The sequence below is a fragment of the Branchiostoma lanceolatum genome, chromosome 4 (genome assembly GCF_035083965.1).
Source record: "Branchiostoma lanceolatum isolate klBraLanc5 chromosome 4, klBraLanc5.hap2, whole genome shotgun sequence".
Classification (NCBI taxonomy): domain Eukaryota; kingdom Metazoa; phylum Chordata; class Leptocardii; order Amphioxiformes; family Branchiostomatidae; genus Branchiostoma; species Branchiostoma lanceolatum.
The window spans coordinates 16,786,021-16,807,482 of record NC_089725.1 but is presented as its reverse complement, the minus strand read 5'-3'; the positions used below and the strand labels follow the sequence as shown (position 1 = coordinate 16,807,482).

The following is a 21,462-nucleotide window of genomic DNA, read 5'->3' as shown; positions in this document are numbered from 1 at the left end:
TTGGCTGAGAGGGACGTTCACCTTTGACATGCGGCGGGGCCCATTTCATCTGCCATACGGGCCCTGTTCTTATCCCTTTGACAGCGTGGCTGTGAGAATGTTAGACATACCTTACATTTATTACTTTGCCTGGTGGCATGGCTGGCTTTATAGATAGTAAGAGTGACATATTGTTACACAATGTATGTGTTAAAAGGGTTCACAGTTCTGAAGGCAACATAGCATGACTGATCATGTGAGCAAATTGATTATTCTGCTTCCCCACATCACCACCAGGGAACAGGAAACTGGTGATGTATTATACCCATTACAAAGTACACAGTAGCAGACTGGCTACCCCTGGAGGCCTGGGCTGGGATATTGGATCAAAGATTAACTCCTGACCCTCTGCTAAGTCAGTAATAGCAGTTTAATGGTGGACCAAAGCCATGTTTAGACATCAACACGTTCACTTGTATCTTGTCACTCAATCTTTTCTGAAATCCTGAATATTTTGATTTATACAACTATTACCCAAAAAATAATGATTCCAGTTTTTTTTTAAATCAAAGGCTAGTTTCACTTTTCAGTGTTAGTGAATACATGGCATGCATATGTTACATGTAGAATCTCATACAGTTGTCTATCTTACATTCTTGCATTCAATCAGGATTCAGTGTCTCTGAATATTTCAATATGATAGACCCTATATGTAGATACATATAATAGAAGAGTGGAAGCTTGTGAATGTTACATGCTGTGCCAGTTACCAAAATTTAGGGATGGAAGATAGTTGCTAACGGTATTAAAAGATTTGTAGCAAGGGAACTATGTGTAAACAAACAAGACATAGCATGCACATTAATCCGTTTGATATACGTCCAACCTTGTGCAAATTCTATCAAGCAGCTTTATCCTTTGTTTATGATTTTCATTATGCATCGTACAGTTGTCTAGTAACACTAGGTGTTTCGTTGATACAGTTCCTTTTTGACATGTGAGTTACTATGGACTTTGTGATGGTGCTACCCTTGAGTATTATAACTTTTGTATGTCACGGTCTGAGCCATTGTCTCTCCACAATGAGACTCAAACTCAAAGTAAAGGTTTACCCTTACATGCTTATTAGACTGGCTGTTGTCTCTGGTAGACTGTAATGCCATAAGACCTTTACCACTCCAGAGGTGCGTGTTTGAGGGTCCAGGCTGCTCTGGTGACATTTCCACTGCCCCTGGCAACATTTGTATGCACATCTCTGCAAGGGTCTGACCAAAGTTTGATGAAGCTTGGTCGGGGTTTACCATCAGGTGTTGGCATAGAAAACACCATGTTTGAACGAGCTCGGACTATTATGTAAAGTTTGAACTTGTTAAAAATTGTCAGACAAACGGAGAGAAGAAAACATCATTTGTTTGACTGAAAAACTCAAACTCAGTGCATACAATTTGTGATGTCCGTGTTAAATAAAATCTCTTGAAAAAATGTTTATGTTTGGAACTAATGTTCAGCATTAGATAAACAGTGCTCAAGTGTTGCATCTACAATTTGTGTTTTATGCAGTTGTATATGTCAGTGTTATGCCAATATTACTGCCTTAATGTTTACGTTGCCTACACAACACACAATTACAAATCAACCTGTTTTTTTGTTGTTTTAATTGGCAAGACTATGGCATCTGATCTTTTTAAATGGCGATTCAATTGTTGATAGATAACACATTTTGAGTACTTCAGAAAATGCAATCAATTTCAATATTCTTCAACACCCACTGACAGTATGTACATATATTTATTTACAAGCAGATTCAACATTTATTTTAATCAAACAGCATTTCTGATAGATGTTCAGAGGAACAGAGGAATGTGTGATAAAGCTACTGTTTTGATAAGTGTTCATACTGAGGATCAAAGTGTCAAAAGGCATTACCATGCAGGCACAGGTATGCATATGTACTCGGTCAGGCAGTCCCACAGATAAACATGTTTTTGTTGCCACTTCTATGAAGTGTAACCCCCTGGATATGTGGTATTAGAGTGTAAATGGTGGCAGCACTGAACACTTCCAATGTACAAAGAAATGCCTTTCATTTTCATGGATGCACTGGGATTTCTAGTTTCTTACAAAAGGATAACTCTTTTTTTTGTTATTGCCCAGACAGACAGTCTATAACTATTCCAATGTGCTGTTTTGTTGTACCGAAATGTGGCACAGACATGTTATAGAACACTTAAAATGTGGCCGACTGGGAAAATAGCCTAAAGTAATTTCTTCACCCTGCATCAGTGTTGAACATTTCCTTTGCTCTGGTTGAAATCAACCCTCTGAGATTTGATCTTAGTGGGATGTGCCCTGGTTCTAACTGTTTTATTCTACTGCACCATTTTGTTTAATGGTCAACAACCACAAGAAAAGTGTTGACAGTTATCTTTACCTAGAGGTTTTGGTATTAAAAATAAATGAACCATAGTTTTCTGTTTTTCTGAGCTTTGATGTTATATGTACTACAGCCTTAAGTAGGAAATCCCACCATGGTTTTTGGCACTGAATGTTCAGAATTAGAAATCCTGTTAGTGCCAATCTTCCCTTCATGTAAATGCATTCAAACTACCCTTTCTTGTCGCCCACAGAGGGCTGGATCTAACATTACACTACAGGCTAATGTTATTGTCACCTAACACTTGCACTTTATTTTGCTTCCTGATTTCTGTTTTTACTACAAACCTTGTGAAACAAAGTCAGGTGGGAGATTAGGGTCATGGAAACAATATAGGCTTCCGTGATTGGTTACAGTCTGGCCTTTAAGGACCTCAGGGTGTCGTTGCAGAATGGCGTCCTCATCGCTATGGTGTTACAGCTAGGTGGGGTGGTGGCTTTTGTCCTCGTGTAGAAGTTTATTTGCCAACTTGCTTCAAGCGTGCACAGATGCGCTGTTGAGCCTTGTGTTTTGGAAATCTTGGCGGCTGTTGCTGTTGTACTCAGAGGGTTTCTCCTGAGTGAAAAGTCTCCTTCTTCAAGTTTCTCTGGCAAACAAGGCAAACTGCTTGGGTGCTACAGTGGCCATGACAGATATAGAATGCCAGGGCCGTTTTTTGTCACCTCAGCTTTGTTCCCATGGTTACGGTAGTGAGGGCAGCAGTATACAGTCATCCATCACAGGCTTACTACCAGCACAGGGGTGCATATCTGCTTAAAACACCTTACAGATGCCTTAAGGCTCCACTCTATTGCCCGCTCTCATGTATTATTCACTTAGCAGAAAGTTTTATCAAAACAGATCCCTGACAAAGTTTGCTGATTTTCATTTTCATTTGTTGTTTGTTATCTTTATGGGAAATCACTTTCTACAGTATCTGATACCTTAAGGCGTACTACTTACTCTGTGGAGAGACAGCTGTGCAAATGGAGCTTCTGTTGTTAGGGTTGAAGCACCTTGGTACATATCATTATTGCAACACTTCAGTTCACAGCACTACAAATGTAGGGTTACTAACCTGGTATCAGCTTGTGGCTCATTCTCATGGAGAAATGGACCAGGTAAGCTCATGGGGGAGTGAAAAGGAAAAAACAACACACAAACATTCTACCTGTAGGATAGCAAAGAGATTGGAGAAAAAATCAAATTGACAGGAGAAATATGTTGAATATGTTTACCTGTAAAAGAAAACTGTAGCAACATATACACATGCATACCCCCTTACTTTTCCTGGTTGTGATTTTAAAACACAAGTACTGAAATTGTCTATCTTTCCATCTCTTCTGACCATGATGTATATGTTTGTGAATTTATACAGTAACAGCTATTTTGTTTTGCCATCTAAAAATTAGAAACATATAATTCATAATCTCAATATAATTAGATGTCATGCTTCCTCTCAAGCAGTTCCTCTTCCCAACAAAACCTGTCATTATGATGTACAAAATATACATATTATCCTGGTGAGCTCTTTATAAGCAACCAAGTACAGCCTCCACACTCGACTCCATTAACATCATTATTATAGATCTCCACATCCTGCCATCTAAGTGAAATCCATGTTGACCCATCTACAGCCTAATGGTGTTGCTAATGCCCTATATTACTGAAGCAGTAGGCACTGCTGTAATGGTTTATGCTGTGTGCTTATGACTTCCACAGTATGGTAGAATATTTTCTACTGTCATGAGTTATCAGTGTAATGTAAAACAACACAGGAGCACGTAAACATTAAGGGACCTTGATTTAATGTTTGGCATTTGCACTATATCTGTAACATTGCTTTTCAGTTTCTTGTACGATACTGTAAATTTCCCGTGTCACCTTCTTTTGTATTCCATTTAATCACCACATGTTACTTAACTCCTATTTTCCAATTACTCTTACAATAACTGGCTACTTATAACTGGCTACTTATAACTGGCTTATTTCTTCCATCAGATCATTTAAAGCAGATCTCTGTGCTACAGAGACTGCAGTTTTACAAAACCCTTAATCAATCATGCTAGGTTGGCCATGCCATGAATAGTACCTGTAATTGCTGACCCCATGCCACTAATTGCTTGCATCCTGCTCTTCAAACCAATCTCTTGTGGCTATTAAGTAGCTCCTCCTTCTCAATTCACCCCAAAGCTGTTCTATAATTATATTCTGAGGGGATGAAGTAGGCAGTTTTCTTGAATACTTATCTCAACCCTTGTCAACCCCTCTCTATGCATAAAACAATATTTCACTCAGTAATGTACAAGTAATTGTGCACAGTATGGACTTGGATGTAAAATTTCTTAGGTGTGCAAATTTAGTCATTTGGAAAATTCAATAGAGCTTGTCTGCTTAAAACTACCAAATAATGGAATGGTAAAAGCAACGACACAACAGCAACTTTCAATAACAACACTGGTAATGTTAATGGTTTTCATGTTATTTACCCTACTATCAGTTTGAAAAAAAAATTAAGCAAACTTAAACAAAGTCCTTATGGTAAAAGATTTCAGCCACTTTCTCTTCTGCTTTGCTTTGATATTCTCAGACTTGCGTTTAGGAAGCAGTTGCCACAGTTTAATTATGTTTGAGAGTCATTTATGTTATCTGCTAAGAGGTGTGAAGTCTTTAAAATAATACACATAAAGGGGTCCATAAACACTTGATATCACAGCAGGAAACAGGCCATCTTACAGTTCTTCTCCTCAGTTTATGGTATCCTTTCATTTACCCCTGATACTGGAAACAATCTCCAACTGTTACCTAGGGAATCCCTTCCTGAGGGATAGATCAGTAAGGATCAGGGAAAGGTTTCAAAATTGATCTTCTGTTTTCACTTGTCCAATCTGAGGCCTTTCTTGTCAATCCCTTGGACCCACTGGGAAAAGAAGGACTGGTGTAGACTAAGAACATTAATCATTTCATGGTAGAGGATCTGTGTTTCACAGGATTTCCCTCTTCATTAATATGATTGCCCAGGGATATTCAGCTGTTTGTCGTGTCATGGTAACTAGATATGCTGAGCCAAGAATAACTTTTATTACATATCAACATTTCATTCTATCACAATTTTGTACAAAAAAGGTCTAGATGTTCATTGCCATATTAACATGAATGTTAAATGCACCTAATGAATATTTTACATCTCGTAGCAACACAGCATCATTGCCTAGAGCGCTCCATTTGCACAGACAAGGCATGATATCTATGTGTTAATATGTTTGTTATGGACCACACCTCTTGACCTTAAACCTTAAACAATCATCTGTGATTTGTCTGCTGTCAAAGAACCAATGAGTCCTGACAATAACAGATTCTGCATAGTCAAAAATGTGGCATCTCTAGTTTTATGAGTCCATGAATGCCCAGAGCGCCATATCTTCTCTTGTTTTATGTATTGTCTCAACATCAGATCCTTGACTGTGATACAATAGCACCAGGCGCACTTTAGATATTAACAGCGACAAGCTATTGTACCACGAACATCTGTGACAGGAGTAGCTAGCACTAGTTTTGACGTTCTTTATCATACCCATCAATATGAATACGTCCATGACAAAGAAAGGTTGATAAACGCCCTAATGGCATTTTTTCTTTGAATGATGACATCAGTATGAAGAATAATGTGACTGTTAATCATTGAATATCAAGTCTAAAGCCAGATTATACTGTCAGCATTGAAACAAACTTCATCAAGGTCACCTTGTAATAACAGTGTACACGATTCACATTCTTGTAGTGTAGCAGTATATCCTTAAGGATTTTGTTTTCTGGTAGTAGCCTTTGAAGTTCGGACAGGAAGTTTTAATGAGGTAGAGGGCTAGATCCCGGCTTTAGCCATTTTCCCTTTGATCAATCAACCTTTTTCACTGTATGTCTCTCTTTTCTGTGACTACAGGTAGAAGACATTACCTTCCAGAGCTGAAAGTCAAGAACTACATGTTCCAATTGTGCAAATCCTTAGACCATATGCATAGGTAAGTGTTTGTAATACTGATCATTTTTCCACCACATATTTCATCATTTAAGATATCATTTTAACCAGTAGAATGAGAAAATTTGCATTGATATTTGGGGTGATGCGGCTGATTTCATACTAGTCTCATTTCTTATTTCTGTTTCAGAAATGGCATTTTTCATAGAGATGTGAAGCCAGAAAATATTCTAGTTAGGGTGAGTATTGTAGCTTGTCATATGTAGTATATTGATGAGATGAATACGCAATGTGAGAATTTCCCAGTTGTTGCTATTAGAGTAGATAATAACTGGTGTCATGAATCCGGAAGAGGGAATGAACCCGTAACTTTTGAATTTCAGCAGTCAGATTTATTCTATGGAATTGTGATACGTGATAGAAATTTTAGAATCATCTTGTCTTTGCAATACTTGAAATATCCTTGTAAAGGAAAGGTATGTGTGTAGATGGTGATGACCAACTAATGAGGTATTATGTAATTTGCTGCTGATACGATTTGTCATATACACAATGTAAGGAGCACAAGAATCTTCACACGTGTTGGTCTAGTTCAGGAGGCAATAAAGACTACCAGTTATCTTCTCCTGACCAATATTCCTGAAAGAGTCTTAAAACTTTGCACTCTCAAACCATCTTGTGCGGCTCTTTTAACAGCAGCTAGACCTTTCCCACACAGTAGTGTCACTTACCGGCAGTAACCATCAAATAAGCCAGATAGCATGTGATTATACAAAATGTAGAACCTTTCATCACCATAGAGCAGCATAATTGACATAAAAGACAATCTGCAATGGCTAGTCTATACTGCACTCCACTCCCATATGCATGACTAACACAGTGCATGCTTGCAGTACTTTCTGCTGTGCTTATGATTAAGTCTATAGTGTCAACTCATCCTCAGGCTTTCAGAAAGCTTGTAGACGTTGACTTTTGTCTTAACCTTGTCTTTCATGTGACAGCTGAGTCGCAGAAGGGATGGGGTTCCTCAGGTATATACTCAACTCTCAGTTCCCTCTGCCTAACTCTACAAGCCATGGTGAAGCCATGTGGGCATCTAGTTAGGGATGTCGAGAACTGTAGATTAGATTTGTATACAGTAGATTGGATTAGTGGAGGACTGAATGTAGTAGACTGCTTCTAACTGCATTAGGTATAGACAGCAAAAGGAGGGCCACACCAATTTAGTATGCCACTTTTCTTATTTTTTCTAAGATACTTGTTGTGTGGTAAAAGAACAAGAAAAGCTTGATATTTGACAAAGCAAGGGGAGTCTAAAGCTTGATACAGTATCCATACTAATCACTGTGAAAAATGGTACAAAATATATTCCATTTTCCTGGTAACCTGGAAAGTAAATGTCTCCAAAGGATTTTTCAGAGATTTCTACCAAGTACAAAGAAACTGCTTTTAAGCATTTAACTATTGACATACCTCAAGAAACCCACAACTGACCAGGTCCTGAATTAGCAACTTACAATACTAAAGGTTAAAGATAGCTGTATGTTAAATAAATTTCCCTTTTAAGTGGAAGTAATTCCAAGACAGTACGCTCAGAGAAACAATAAACTAAATTTGTGTGGTCAATCTAGAAATGTGTTACAAAATGTAGTGTGTAGAAATAGTGACGAGTAGAATCAGGAAAATAGCATCTTTGAAATGGTAAGTTGAAGATTGCATTTCATCTGTTAGCTACTAGGAGGCGTTGTTGTAATGCATGACGAACAAATAATTTCAATGAAGCAACTGACAAATCTTGCTGTCATTTATGGGAAGTGCAAGTTTTCAATGGCTGTCCTTACTTTCTTCTTTCAAACATACCTTTCACATGTAGTATCACCTGGGAACATTAGCAATCTTCAGTGGAGTAATGAGTGCTCCCTGTTGATAAACTAACAAATCTAAAGGAAAATGATCATGTCAAAGTGTCTTAGAGTTGATGATAGAAATCATCCCAAGAAAAATACATTGTATTAATTTCAATGTTTGCAGATTTGCTGATAACTTGCAAGCTGCATGGATCCTACGAGTGATTGAATTATTCATGGCTTGTCATAATTGGATTGTTTTTAAAACATTCTGCCATTAAAGATATGGTTTAATCTATTTTCTCCTTGCTTGCTTGTGGTCTAGAATGAGAAATGCTGATCAAGCTGAAATTCAATTCTCAATGAGATTTTACTGCCCACAGCACGACTGTCATGTTACCTAAATGAGGACACAAAACAAGTTCTACTGGACGTTGTCTTTGTACATCTTTCCCTGAGGGATTACCTTGTCACCTGACTAATCAAATTACATGTGTTCTTTTTCTGTGACTTTTTCAAATTCATTCTCTCTCCTCTTGTGTTTGTAACATTTCCATCTCCATTCTTTCTGCACCTTTCCCCATGTTCCATTGTGCTGGGTTAAACAATGCCTTTAATAGTCGGTTATATTTCTTCCTCTCCTTCAGGATGATCTTTTAAAATTAGCTGACTTTGGATCCTGTAGAAGTGTGTACTCCAAACAGCCATACACAGAATACATCTCAACTAGATGGTGAGTAACAAACAAACACACACACTGCCTTCTTACCGTGATACCTGAAAGTCATGGTTGGTAACAGAGCAATAAACAACAAACTCAGTGATAAACAGGTCCTGTTTGGCCTTTGTAAAATATCTTACATTTATGGCTATTTTGATTAGCAAGCAACGTGTACTTATGTGGCAATAACACAGGATGTCAACATTCAAGCAAACTAATACCAGAATCATATCCGGTATTTGCTTGAAAAGAAAAATATTTCAACGACCTACGTGCCAACCAGTGTCGAATCTGAATGAGGTCATTGAACTGCTTCATATTGCCTTCACATGCCTACTCCATGGAGACAGCCAACTCCTTGTTTCATTGTGACATCTATGATACAGGCAATCATGGCTAATTGACAGCATCGAGACATACTTGTGGTTCAATCATTATGGACCTGTTTTTGTGGCTCTTTGAAAACATCTTATTGCCTACGTGTTTAAAGGCTTATTTGCATGTAAGCGAGACAGGTTGCTGCCTGATTTAGCTGCACTTGTTTGGCTATTGAGTGAAGAATAATTGTTTGATTGACCGATTGGTGTAAAGATGTGAGACATTTAAATCTAAGATTCTATCTACTGCTGGAATTAATCAGCACAGCGCTGAATTTTCTGTAGATTTACGATTACAGAAACAATCATAATTCTGAGGTTGTGTGCTACAAAAAATATATCAGGCAAAAAAGGTAGTATATATGTGCTTTCCACTGATGTGGTATAAAATGTTAATTCTGATGATGAAAGACATCCAGGAGACATGCATTGAAGTATGGATGTGCAAAAAAAGAAGGAAAGTTTCTACATTCAAACCTGACATACATGGTGCTGAACTGCCATCCGTTGCTTCACATACTTTGTCTAGAAGTGAAGAAGGATGCGAATACTGGAGAATTGTGAATGTTCTTCCATTTCAGTAGATCTAAGGCAGATTTACACAAATATATCCTCTTGTTTTGATGCAAATTGTCTGCAGGACACAGGACAAATACTGAACCCAACACATAGATACTGAATGTAAAACAACAATAATATTCGATCCCTGTCTGGTACACACGGTAAAATTTTGGAAGGTTGGAAACACGGCCATCTATCAATGTATACAAGATTCTAGATATTTGATCTGCAGAGGAGCAATAGATGTACACACTGTGCTGTATATATCTCGTATGGCGGAGCCAGCTCCTGACATCATTTGAATTTTTAGTGCTTATACATGTTGGGACTAAAGGGAAATGTGGTGCTGTGCCTGACATTCAGTGCTGACCCAGCTGACCTCAGCACACAGTGAATGCTGGAGGTGTAGTCATAGGGATAGTGAGACACTAAAAGCACATGTATCAAGCAAAATCTTTTGAGTGCCTTTTTACACAGATGATGCTAAGAAAAGTTGATATATATGTTAGGCAATGGTAGTTACGGAAATTCTAGGAACCCCCAATACATGACAAGTAAGTAGGAATTCTTTCCAGAGAAGTTAAGGGAGTGACTATCTTTTGCAGGTACCGAGCACCTGAATGCCTGTTGACAGACGGGTACTACAGCTATAAGATGGACCTGTGGAGTGCAGGCTGTGTCTTCTTTGAGATTATGAGGTACAAAGAAAGTCTTAAAATATTCCCGCCACAAATAAAAGGATGTATGAAAAAATAATTTTGAAATGTACTCTGCTCTTTCATAAAGATAAAACCAGAGTTTGTATATCACATGTATACTATAAGTCCAAGTGTGTTCTGTCAAGTCTCATTCAGACCACCACAATCAGACACAAATTGGTGCTTTTTAAAGACAGTCAAAAACAAGTTCAAATGATCTAGTCAAGAAGAGCAAACAAGAATCCTACACATCTGGTGTCATGTCCCTCCATGTCTGTGTTGAAACTAAGATACCTGTTGTGTTGCAGCTTGCATCCCCTGTTCCCAGGCTCGAATGAGGTGGACCAGATAGCAAAAATCCATGATATCATGGGAACACCTGATCAGTCTGTGCTCAACAAGCTTAGGAAGTAAGTATACTGTAGAAAACACCACTTTCATTTCAGAAATAACTTTTAAGGTTCCTGTTATTGTGATTGGTAGAATGTCTGGTGTTTTCCTCTCTATATATTGTTGTGACAGGAAAACAGACTATTTCCTTTGACACAAACTTTCGACTTTCTTTTGATGCAGCAAAACAAGAGGGATGAACTTCAATTTCCCCCCAAAGAAAGGCTCAGGGATAAACAAGCTGCTTCCGCACGCCTCGCCCGAGTCTATAGACTTGATATACCAGATGTGCACATACGACCCTGATGAGAGAATAACAGCCAAGCAGGCTCTCAGGCATCCATACTTCAAGGACATGAGGTATGCATCTTCTGAAGGGCTTTTTGATATCTGCTACAATATTAGTACTAATGCCTTGTATTTGTCGTAATGGTTTTAAACAGCTTAAGATTGGACCCGGTAGGTTTTATTATCCTAATTTGTACTCTGCAACCAGTTGCTGGGACAGTATTGGCCATATCATAGAATATTCAATCATGCCAAACATAGAATCTGCTTTCCTGTGACCATAGCCAACATCAGATTCTTCAGTGCAGTATCTCTTTCACCACCATTTTGTAAAAACATGAGCCATTATACCCAATATGTCACACAGTACAATATTATACTATAGCTCCCTTGAGGCAGGGTGAAAACACCCCAACTGGCAAAGTCTTTGATTTATCACCCAGCAAGATTTCAAACGTTGGTGACGCTTTCATGCAAAGAGAGAGAAGTGCCTTGATGATTGTTGATCAGAGCAATTTACCCGAGAAGCAAGAACAGCTTGACAGGAAAAGCAGTGTCAGTTTGAGATTCATTGCTTCAGTTGTCAGACATATTCCTTTCAACAAGACCAGGATATTCACATGACAGAGTCTGAGTTGATTATTAACAGCATTATGCATTTACTACATCTAACAAGTGTCATCTCTGGCTACCTTGGTGTCATTGCCCTCCCTGTGTGATTTTTAAATTCATTTCCTCTTCTTGACTGTGAAGCAGATTATGAATTATATGCAATGTCATTTTGATTGAAGAGCCACCAACATTGATACAAACAGCTTCAGAAATTATCAAAAGCTTTGGAGGCATTGATAGGATTTTAGAGTGGCACATGTGGCTCAAAGCTTTAAGTTCAGGGCTTTTGCTTGCTTTTGTGGAAAGGAAAATATTTCTGTAAATATTTCAAACATGAAGGCATCTTGCTACCTAAAATTCTACTCTTCATATTAGGTAGATTTTCAGTAATATTTCATCTTCCTGCCCACAATATTCATGTTATGATAGACTTAATAGTATTTACCTAATGAAAGTGATGGATATTTTCAATGAGGTAATGAAGTAACTTACTCCAGTCAAATTCAAAAATTCTCAGTGATTTTGATGCTACCATTGATCAACTACTGATGTTGTATTACCAGTACTTTCTGTTCAATGCCACTGTAAAGGACATCAACATTACATGGCCTTACATCAAAACACTTCACATTTCTTCCCGCCCTTCATCGTTATGACCTTCCTGTTGGCACAATAGAAGACACTGTATGGATAGTACTTTACAACAAAGAGTGTTTCTGAAGTGGAAGCAAAACGGAAGGTGGCCTTTACTTAACTTTATCATTGATTGTTGTAGTTGGTGCCTGATGCATCCCCTGGTCCTCAGACTAAAGTAATATTTTAATAATAATATTCAAAAATAAAGGTGCAGTGCAAAGACAACAGGTGCACGTTTTGTTCCGATAGACCACTCTTCCTACTGCTTTACAATTAGATTTACAATGTAAACTAGAAAGGCAACATTTGCGGGAGCAAATGCAACATGTTTCGCCCATTTCCCTCCCCATGCAAAAAGCGACTGTGGCATAGAGGCCAACGTTTGTTGTATGTCTGCAATGTTGGTATTTGAAATCGTTTACGTCATTTTTAGCCAAAAACTTTAAACAATTACTCAAAGCAAGGGCCTCCTTGCTCAAGGTAAATTTTAACGCATTTCCCAACTCTCTATTGTTATTGTTAATGTTATTGTCAACGTCCCGGATGTTTCCTAGGTGGGAAACTTTGGGCACTTTGTGTTCACTATTGTGTGCACTGGTGTCCAATCTTGGTGACACAGGGGTAGAAAATTTGTGTACATAGCGAGGAAATGTCAGGTTTCACCATAGTGTCCAAGCTTGCAAACTTGTAGAAATCTTTGTTTCCATGCAGTGTTAAAATAAAAAAACACCGTGTGTGTCGAAAAATACCACCAGAAAAGTTTTGAACCTTCTCAATTGCACTTAACTTCAGTAGGACACAACAATAACAGCGCAAGGATGGGAGCCAGGGAGTAGTGAAGTTGTGTCTGTACCTGTCAGAGTATGCCCCAAATTAAATTGACTATTAAACCAATCAGGTTGAGCTTGATAAATCCGTGTTACAACGCGCTCTCTCATTGGCTGACCGAATTAGTCCACCTGGCCAGATGAATAAAGAAGTGACCTAAAGGTCAGTGACCCCATGTGAGGAAAATAGCCGATGTTCTCCCCAAAATACCCTCTACAATCGTATTTTTAAGTGTTGTATGCCAAAAGTGCGAATGGGATTCTTTGAATATTTGTTCAATAGTAAATTTCAGGTCATTTGGATGTATTTCCAGAGCACAGGAGGCCAGAATGTACGTTTTTGGTCAGAAAAACCTCAATAAAATCACTTTCAAGGTCAATATCGAAAAAATGAAAAAAAACTCCCAGGGTATTTACCCACTCTACCTGTATAACAAATTTCAGCTCAGTTGGTCCAGGGACGACCGAGCTGCGTCGATTACAAGATTTGACAGGAGAAAGAAACCTTACGAACACAATATGTTGCGCCCAACAGTATGTTGGGCTCAACATAATCAAAGAATCCCACGGAAAGTGCTCTCTGAAATGGATGATAATCATGGCATTACCCTGACTCGTATACTACTCCAGTTCCAAACAAGGGAAAGAAATTAATGTTTGATGTCCCCAGCATCTGAATCTACAAAATTTGAAGGGACGGATAAAAGGTACTGGGCTCTTTTCATCATAGTGATACTCTAGTGTCTTAGCGATGTCATCTGAAAGAGGTGACTATTGAGTTAATACCTTAATGATAGCGATGACCTGAAGGGATCTATGCTGTCTTATTGGCTTTTCTAATATCATGATCAGATGTACAAAACTGTATATGCAACCAGTACACATACAGAAACACACACATGGAAAAAAATGCCATGACCATCCAGTGTTATAACGTTAACTGTCTCCAAGCCTGGGGAAAATACATATTAATGGGATGAAAGGAAGAATCATGCGCCACATCTAGGGACTGAGAGGCGCATTTCAAACAAGTCAGCCGTAATGCTGCTGAGACTGCCTCGCTACCAATCAGAGGCATGAATAGGCTGGCAGGAAGTAATAAAGGCGGAGGCAGATGTTACAGTGTGTTGGCTGGCTGGTGGGGACTTGTTGTTAGGAGGAACATTCCAGTGTGTATGAAAAAGAGATACTGAGGTAGACGTCTTTGTGGGCACAGACATTAGCATTCCAGCTTGAGTCACAATCAAGGAGATGGCCACACCGATTAACCTGGTCTTCTGTGTAGACAGACAAGAAATGTAAGTAGAAAAACATTTAAGGTATCTTTTCAGCTGTTACCATTAAGCTATGCTCGTTGGTTTTCAGGGTGTTTTTGTTTTTCATCTGGGAGACATCTAGGTTTGTCAAATCTGATGTTTTTGTATCTTTGGCATCAGCTTTTATCATAAAAGATGTTACAGGTATCAGCAAGAACAGTAACCAGTCCCTTTCAAGGCTAATATGTGCTGTGGTCTGTTTGTGATTCCACCTGTCGCATGGTTGACAGCTCTGATACACACTTCAATTTCATTGGGACATCAATGGCATGTTCAACCCATTACATATCATTTTGTGGAAGACAAATCATCCCTCTTTCTTCTGGTTTTTAATCAGTCCTTATGATAATGAATATCATAATGTAAATCGAAGGACTACCAAGAGAAGAAGAAGATCATAATAAAAATGGAGAATTACAAGATACAGAAAAAAGTGAGCATCAAGAATTTACTTCATGGTGGTTAACAGATACACTTGTGTCGTATGACCAGATGAGTACATCACTATTAGTCTGTATTATTTCTTCGCATCCAGTATTGGTAATAAAAGTACAGTACCATACCCATTTGTAGATGCTCAGTGAGAGGAACACACAACCTAATAAAATCATAATTCATCTCATCAGAATTGCTCATGGGAAATTTTCAATAATACAATGACAACGACATTCTATTCATTATCCTCCATATTCTGTTATAAAGCTAGTTTTGATTGGGTCTTTTAAGGTAATGTCATCCTGGGCTTGGCAGGCTTCAATATCTGGCTTCTAGTCTGTGGATGACATGAAGAAGCACATCTTAGGACAAGCCATAAAACAGCCAGTCTTGGAAATGGAATAAATCTTGTTATTTCTTTCATGTCCTTGTGGCATAAGTGGTAAGGGACCCGCTGCTTTGCCATATTGATCAAATCAGGTGGATTCAAAGAGTGGAAGTCCGCAAGAGCACAATGTGAGGGGTTGTACGTGTACATGAATTAGTCTTTTCAAAGGGGCCTTGAGCATGAAGAGCTTCAGGTATCAAAAACTGTCATGCTTCACTGCAGTGTGAGGTTGGCTGCTTTACAGCTTTACATTGTACATTTTGTAGAGTCCAGAACAGAATGGCCCTGAAGATTATTGCCTCTGTGCACTAGGCTTTGACTTTTGGGAGCTAGTGACAGGAAATAGAGTTTAGAGGTGGTAGAACTTGTCATTTATCAGACATTCCAGGTCATGGGATCAATGGAAGAGACTGCTACATGTAATTCATGGGGAGTTACTGTTTTTGGTCTATCTTAATTGTTTTCAGATTAATATTTTCCTTATACTAGTCATGGAAATGTCATATCAGTAAGTAAGGAATTGTCATGTCACATTAGCTTCAGTACTCCATGTGTCACAGATGTGTGCTTCATTGGTATCCCCCAGTGGGCCAATTATCTTTCCACCTATAGTGTGTTAACCATGCTTGCTTGTTATCTGTTTGGCATGACCTTTTTTTTGGAAGTCCACAGCAATCTCATTGAAATAAATATATCTGTCCCAGCCTCAACTATCCATCCTCGTTCACCAGGACCCTTCCGCTCCACGTTACATCGCTCGCAGAAAGGGCCCTGGTAACACGGGATGGCATCCATGGTTATTGCAGGTCGACGAGACTTGCTGATGAATAATTAATGAGCTAATCCTTATTTGGGACAAACGGCAGTTGTAGCTAATGAATAGTTAATGAGCTAACCCTTATTTGGGACAAACGGCAGTTGTAGCTCATAAATAATTAATGAGCTAGCCGTAACACGTAACCTGATTGGTTGATAGCTTCCCAGCGTTCTTTGCGCGTTTGCTTCCGATGAGTGGAAGCAAATGGGTTTTAACCCCTCTGATTGGCTGAAGCTGTTTTGGAGGCTCGACCTGCAATAACCATGGATGCCACCCCGTGTTACCAGGGCCTTTTCCGCGAGCGATGTAACGTAGAGCGGAAAGGTCCTGGTGGACGAGGATGCAACTATCATGAGCCAAGTAACTTCTTCATATTTCACTCTTGGCATAGCTTATACAAATAACTTTTGAATCATGTTTTAAAGACCCACTATGTAGTTTTAGGCCAATACAGAAAGTAGATTTTCCTACTGTTTCTTTGCATAGCAAGCTTTATCAACCCTATAGAATTGCTTACCGATATTCAGGAAGGGAGGTTACAACATTACTGCACCATACAAACAACTTTAAAAAACTGTTATCCTCCATCCAAAACAACACACAGTGTGAAACTAACACATGGCCACACATGGCTTCTGTACTTCGTATCAGGCTGATCGCCCAGTGGGGTGCCTGTTTACAGTTCACCAGTTTCCGTAAAAAAATCATCCTTACCAGAGTTCTTGCAGTTTTGAAGGGAAAATAACCACACTTTATTGATACCCTTCAAAGTAGACTCTCTAGAATAAATTAATAGTTGTATTCTACCCTCTTGGAAAAAGATATGAGTGTTTCCAAAGAAGAAGAGCTTCATGACATCTGGCAGTCTAAAGTGTGCCTAAGTGATTAGACCACCATGGGGGTCCTCCAGTGCACTGGGATGTTGTTGTTTATCTACTATTGAGGTGGTGTCCGGGAGTTTTTGTTTTGTTTTGTTTTTGTACAGTTCACAAATACCAAAAATAGACAAAATAATGAAGAAAATATGCTGAAAAGGGGTTGTACATGTCAGTACCTGCCATTAACATTAAGATTTGTTCACAAGAATATTTTCAATTTTTGCGCCAAAATCCTACATAGTGGGCCTTTAAAATTCGGAACAAGTTATGATTTCACCAGTTGGTGCAGTTATTCTAAGGGAACTAATTTTCCTGTGCATGTGATTTAGATATTCCGATACCCAAGCCAAAGGTGGCCTACATGTGCACACTTTCAGACCAAGCTCGTTATAACACATCAGAGTAGAGGTAGTACCTACATAATGCTGCTTTCCAGCATAAAAGACTGAAGTCTTCTGGGATCTGCTGAGGAGTCAGGTTATTTCCTACCCTTCTGACCCTACGGTAACTTTCCCTTTAGAGGCAGCATATACGGTCAGAGAAGGCGTTGACTGAAGATTATCGTCCCTGGAATAGCACTGATCTCAGCAAGCCTAGTGTTCAGGCCACACAGGGATTTAAGATACCTAATGTAAAAGCCCTGGGAGACTAACAGCATCAGAAGTGAAATAGGGATCAGCTATGGAAGGAGAAAGGGTCATGATGATTTGTATGAATTAGACATAAAAGTCAAGGTGCCAAAGAGGATTCCTACTGTTGTCGAGTCTAAGGTACCAATTATGCAGCAGCTTTTCCAAAACAGAGATCAGCATTTGATGTAGAGTTCCTTAACTTTAGGACAGGAAGCAGATGTTGTGCCCTCGCTATATTTTGCACATACAAAAAAGCTTAATGCATGACAATTGCCATTCCTGGTCCTGCAGGGAAGCTGAGAAGAGACAAGCAGCGCTGCAGAAGGTGGACCGTGCCAAGAATGCGGACAAGGCTGGCGGCGACAGACCGGGATCTGGTAGAACAGAAATCTCCAGAATTTCCGACACGACAACCAGAACGGAACAGCTCGCTCAGCAGCGAAGACGGGTCAGTTACCGCCATCTTCCAAACCTTATGGCAAGTTGTACAAACCCAGAGCAGGGCCTCATCAGTAGTCACCACTAACATCGTATGCTCCCTAATGCTAGGAATGGATTGTTGAGTACTGTAGCTAACATTATTTTGCTTCCCCTAAAGGAGTGCTGAAATTGCCATCTTCAACATACACTGAGGTTCAAATAAAACACATTTGGTTCAAAGAATTGAAATAAGCAGAGTATCTGACGTTTACCCCAGCCTTTTCCACCAACATTAAACTAATCATGCTAGGAATATTTTACATCATATTTTTCATCCCAATTCATATCTTCTATAATCAATTTCTTGACTTGATTTCCTTTAGCTGATCTTGTTTAAAAAATAACATACTATTGATTACTTTGTTACTCTTTATTAAACTCCTGGACCTTTTCTTCCATTTTGAGAAGTCAATCATCTCTTCAGAGTGTTTTGAACAACACTAAGAGAAAATTGGTCTTAAACCACTAACCAGATAATTTGATCAAAGCATATTTTTGTGAAACCCATCGCTTGTTTCTGCTTCACTGATTCGCCATCGCATTTCCTTACAGAGGAGAAACAGAAGACTAGAAGCCCAGCAGGCGAACCACCAGAATGGCTTTATGTTACCCAAAGTCCCCCAGAGTAATGCCCTGTCCATCCACAGTACAACCTTCCCCAACAGTTCCTTCCCCACCCACTCCATCGTCCCCAAACTGCCCGTCCCCGGTGCCACCTCCACATCCACCTCCACCATGCTCCCTGCCATCATGAGCTCCCATCCACAACAGAAGGCCAGGAAACCTAAGGTGAGCTATTACATTCACCATGCTGACAGAACGTTTCCCTTTCTTGCTTCCTGACCGTTTCGTCTTTCCAACTGTGAATCACGGCAGGTTGAGACACAAAATGTAACTTCTTATACAATATGTACTGTTAAGTTGCATGTAGCTCCAGGCATGTCATATGCATCAGTAGTAAAGGAGTATTGAGAGAAAATCTGAGCTGGAAAGGAAATGACGTCAAAGATGACCTATTTGTGATGTACGCACTTTTTGTACATCAGACAGATGCAGATAAAAAGCAAGCAAACAAGGGACATCCGGCTAAACATACAATGTTATGTGTATGGTAACCAAATGTGATTCCATTTTCAGGAACACATGAATAAAAGTCTGCATGTGGGATTTTATCCACTATCTTGTTCGTTTATCTACACCAGCCCCAGTTTTCTTAAGACTTTCCTTTATGCCTCTGCAGAATCACCAGCTGCCTACCAAGAACGTGTTTGGTCACTATCAGCTGCCCTCCATTGACCGGCGGGGAGCAGGCTTCTGAGTTCATCACTAACAGGGCGGGAGGAGGCGTCAGGCTTTAACAGGCATGGTACCAAGATCATGACTGGACCACTAGGAACTTTCCCAGTAACATCCTTGATGTTAATATTAATGATGCCCTAGAATGTTCAAGGATACCCCAGTTGTCACCTAGACTAAAGAATGATTCTGGGACCAGGTTGTTGTTGTGTTATTAGCAGCTGTCGTGTTCTTCTACAGAAATATTATCTTTAGATGGCTTTCATTTTATATTTCGTAATCAAGTTTTAATATAAAGGTCCACATCTTAATCTGTTTGGCCATTTTTATCCACTTTAACCGTGTTGTCATTGGTCTACTCAGACTGTCTCAATTTCTAATTTTGAACGTGTTTCCATCCTTTTACTTTTTAATATTGAGGGAATTGGTCATATCATGGTTTGTTTTTGGTCCAGAAAGTACCTTCTTGGTACCAAGCCTGGTTTGGGCAACCAAGTGTGACAAGGGTCATCAGTTTTATCTGAATGAGTGTAAAAAGTAACATATCAAATAGCAGTTCATGTTATGCTGCTGGATGTTGGTCAGGTCGGTTGTATCAACTGTACAGGTTTTTGAACAAGAAGAAATATTGACTGCTGCATTTTTTAATGTACAGAGATTGGAACAATTGATGTCAGTATATACTCTGCAGAGCTGACCATAGTGAATGATACAAAGATGTATTGTATATATAGATAGAGCCTGTAATATGTTAAGATCTTGCAGATAATGTACCTACTGTCAGAGTATCCATGCTATATTTTAGATATAAATATCATCTTTAAAGAAAGTGCCATTGTGAGGAATTTGCTGTGAGGTATTTTGAATTTTGTACATGGGTTGTTCATTGATAAAATACGCAAGAGCAGAAAATGTAAATGTAAATATGCTGTGTTTTTTGGAGATGTATATTTTGCATGTATTTTTATTGCTAGGGGATACTCAAGTTCATAGCCATCAAAGTTGGTGAAAGTTGAATGCATGTGAAATGGTTTATGAATGCATACCATAATTGCCAGTATGCAAATTTTATTAATGCAGAGGTGCCTGTTCGCAGCTTCTTTGCAAAGTCATAAAAAAATCCAAATGCGTGCACAGTGCCACCTAGCAGATCTCAGTATCAGTGCAGGTACTTTGGCATTAAGTGTTCATGTTTGGTTGTCAGGCACACAGGACAGTAAATTTTCCTCAAAAGTTAGACACTTTAACAAGTCACTATATTGGTACCTCTGCTACATTCTTCAGATGCACTGTGCTCTCTGCTGTCACATTAGCTCAAAGAATATGTTACTGATTTGCTGCCCTAACATTTACTGTACAATGTAACATTACCAAGAGAATTAATCTACTGGATGTTTATAATGTATGCCAAACAAGGCTTTTGCAAGCAATCAAGGTAGCCTGGAAAGGAGGGTGACATATCAGATTTCATTTTTGTTTACTTTAAAAATATCTGGAATGCATCAATATTTTAATTTCTCATCTGGTTATGTGAGTTACACATGAAACATTGTACCACAATACTTCAATGGCATACACAAAGCAGCCATATTTTTCTTCGACATGTATCTGCAGTTGTCACAGCATTCACAAGATGGCCTCCATGAACAGTCACCACCTGTCCTGTCACCTGTGCCTGATGTTCAAAGGGTGCTAGCAGCCAATTTTCCTGTGTTCAACTGTCATGTCATGTACTGCTAGTTTTGGTAGGATTCTGTAAATGATGCTGGGTACAATCAAGAGAATAGTTTTGAAATTTGCGATTATGTTTATATAATTGTGTGACAATTCTTTTGGACAGGAAGTAAATGTTGTTGACATTATATGTCAACCTAACAGTGTGAAATGCAGTCTCC

The 21,462-nt window shown here is 39.0% G+C and overlaps 1 protein-coding gene across 5 annotated transcripts in view; it reads left to right on the top strand.

Moving 5' to 3' along the window:
- The window catches only part of LOC136432947 (MAPK/MAK/MRK overlapping kinase-like), a 31,829-nt gene extending 10,377 nt beyond the window's left edge, over window positions 1–21,452 (top strand). For 2 of the 5 annotated variants that reach the window (XM_066424618.1, XM_066424621.1), the window contains exons 5-14: window positions 6,333–6,411; window positions 6,559–6,607; window positions 7,370–7,399; window positions 8,863–8,948; window positions 10,480–10,572; window positions 10,881–10,982; window positions 11,146–11,322; window positions 18,083–18,269; window positions 18,824–19,060; window positions 19,512–21,452. In XM_066424618.1, the coding sequence (XP_066280715.1) occupies window positions 6,333–6,411; window positions 6,559–6,607; window positions 7,370–7,399; window positions 8,863–8,948; window positions 10,480–10,572; window positions 10,881–10,982; window positions 11,146–11,322; window positions 18,083–18,269; window positions 18,824–19,060; window positions 19,512–19,589 (1,118 nt within the window). In that variant the 3' untranslated portion in view covers window positions 19,590–21,452. The remainder of the gene's footprint in view (window positions 1–6,332; window positions 6,412–6,558; window positions 6,608–7,369; window positions 7,400–8,862; window positions 8,949–10,479; window positions 10,573–10,880; window positions 10,983–11,145; window positions 11,323–18,082; window positions 18,270–18,823; window positions 19,061–19,511) is intronic. The other 3 variants (XM_066424620.1, XM_066424622.1, XM_066424619.1) reach the window with 2 other exon arrangements.
- Window positions 21,453–21,462: the final 10 nt, after the last annotated feature.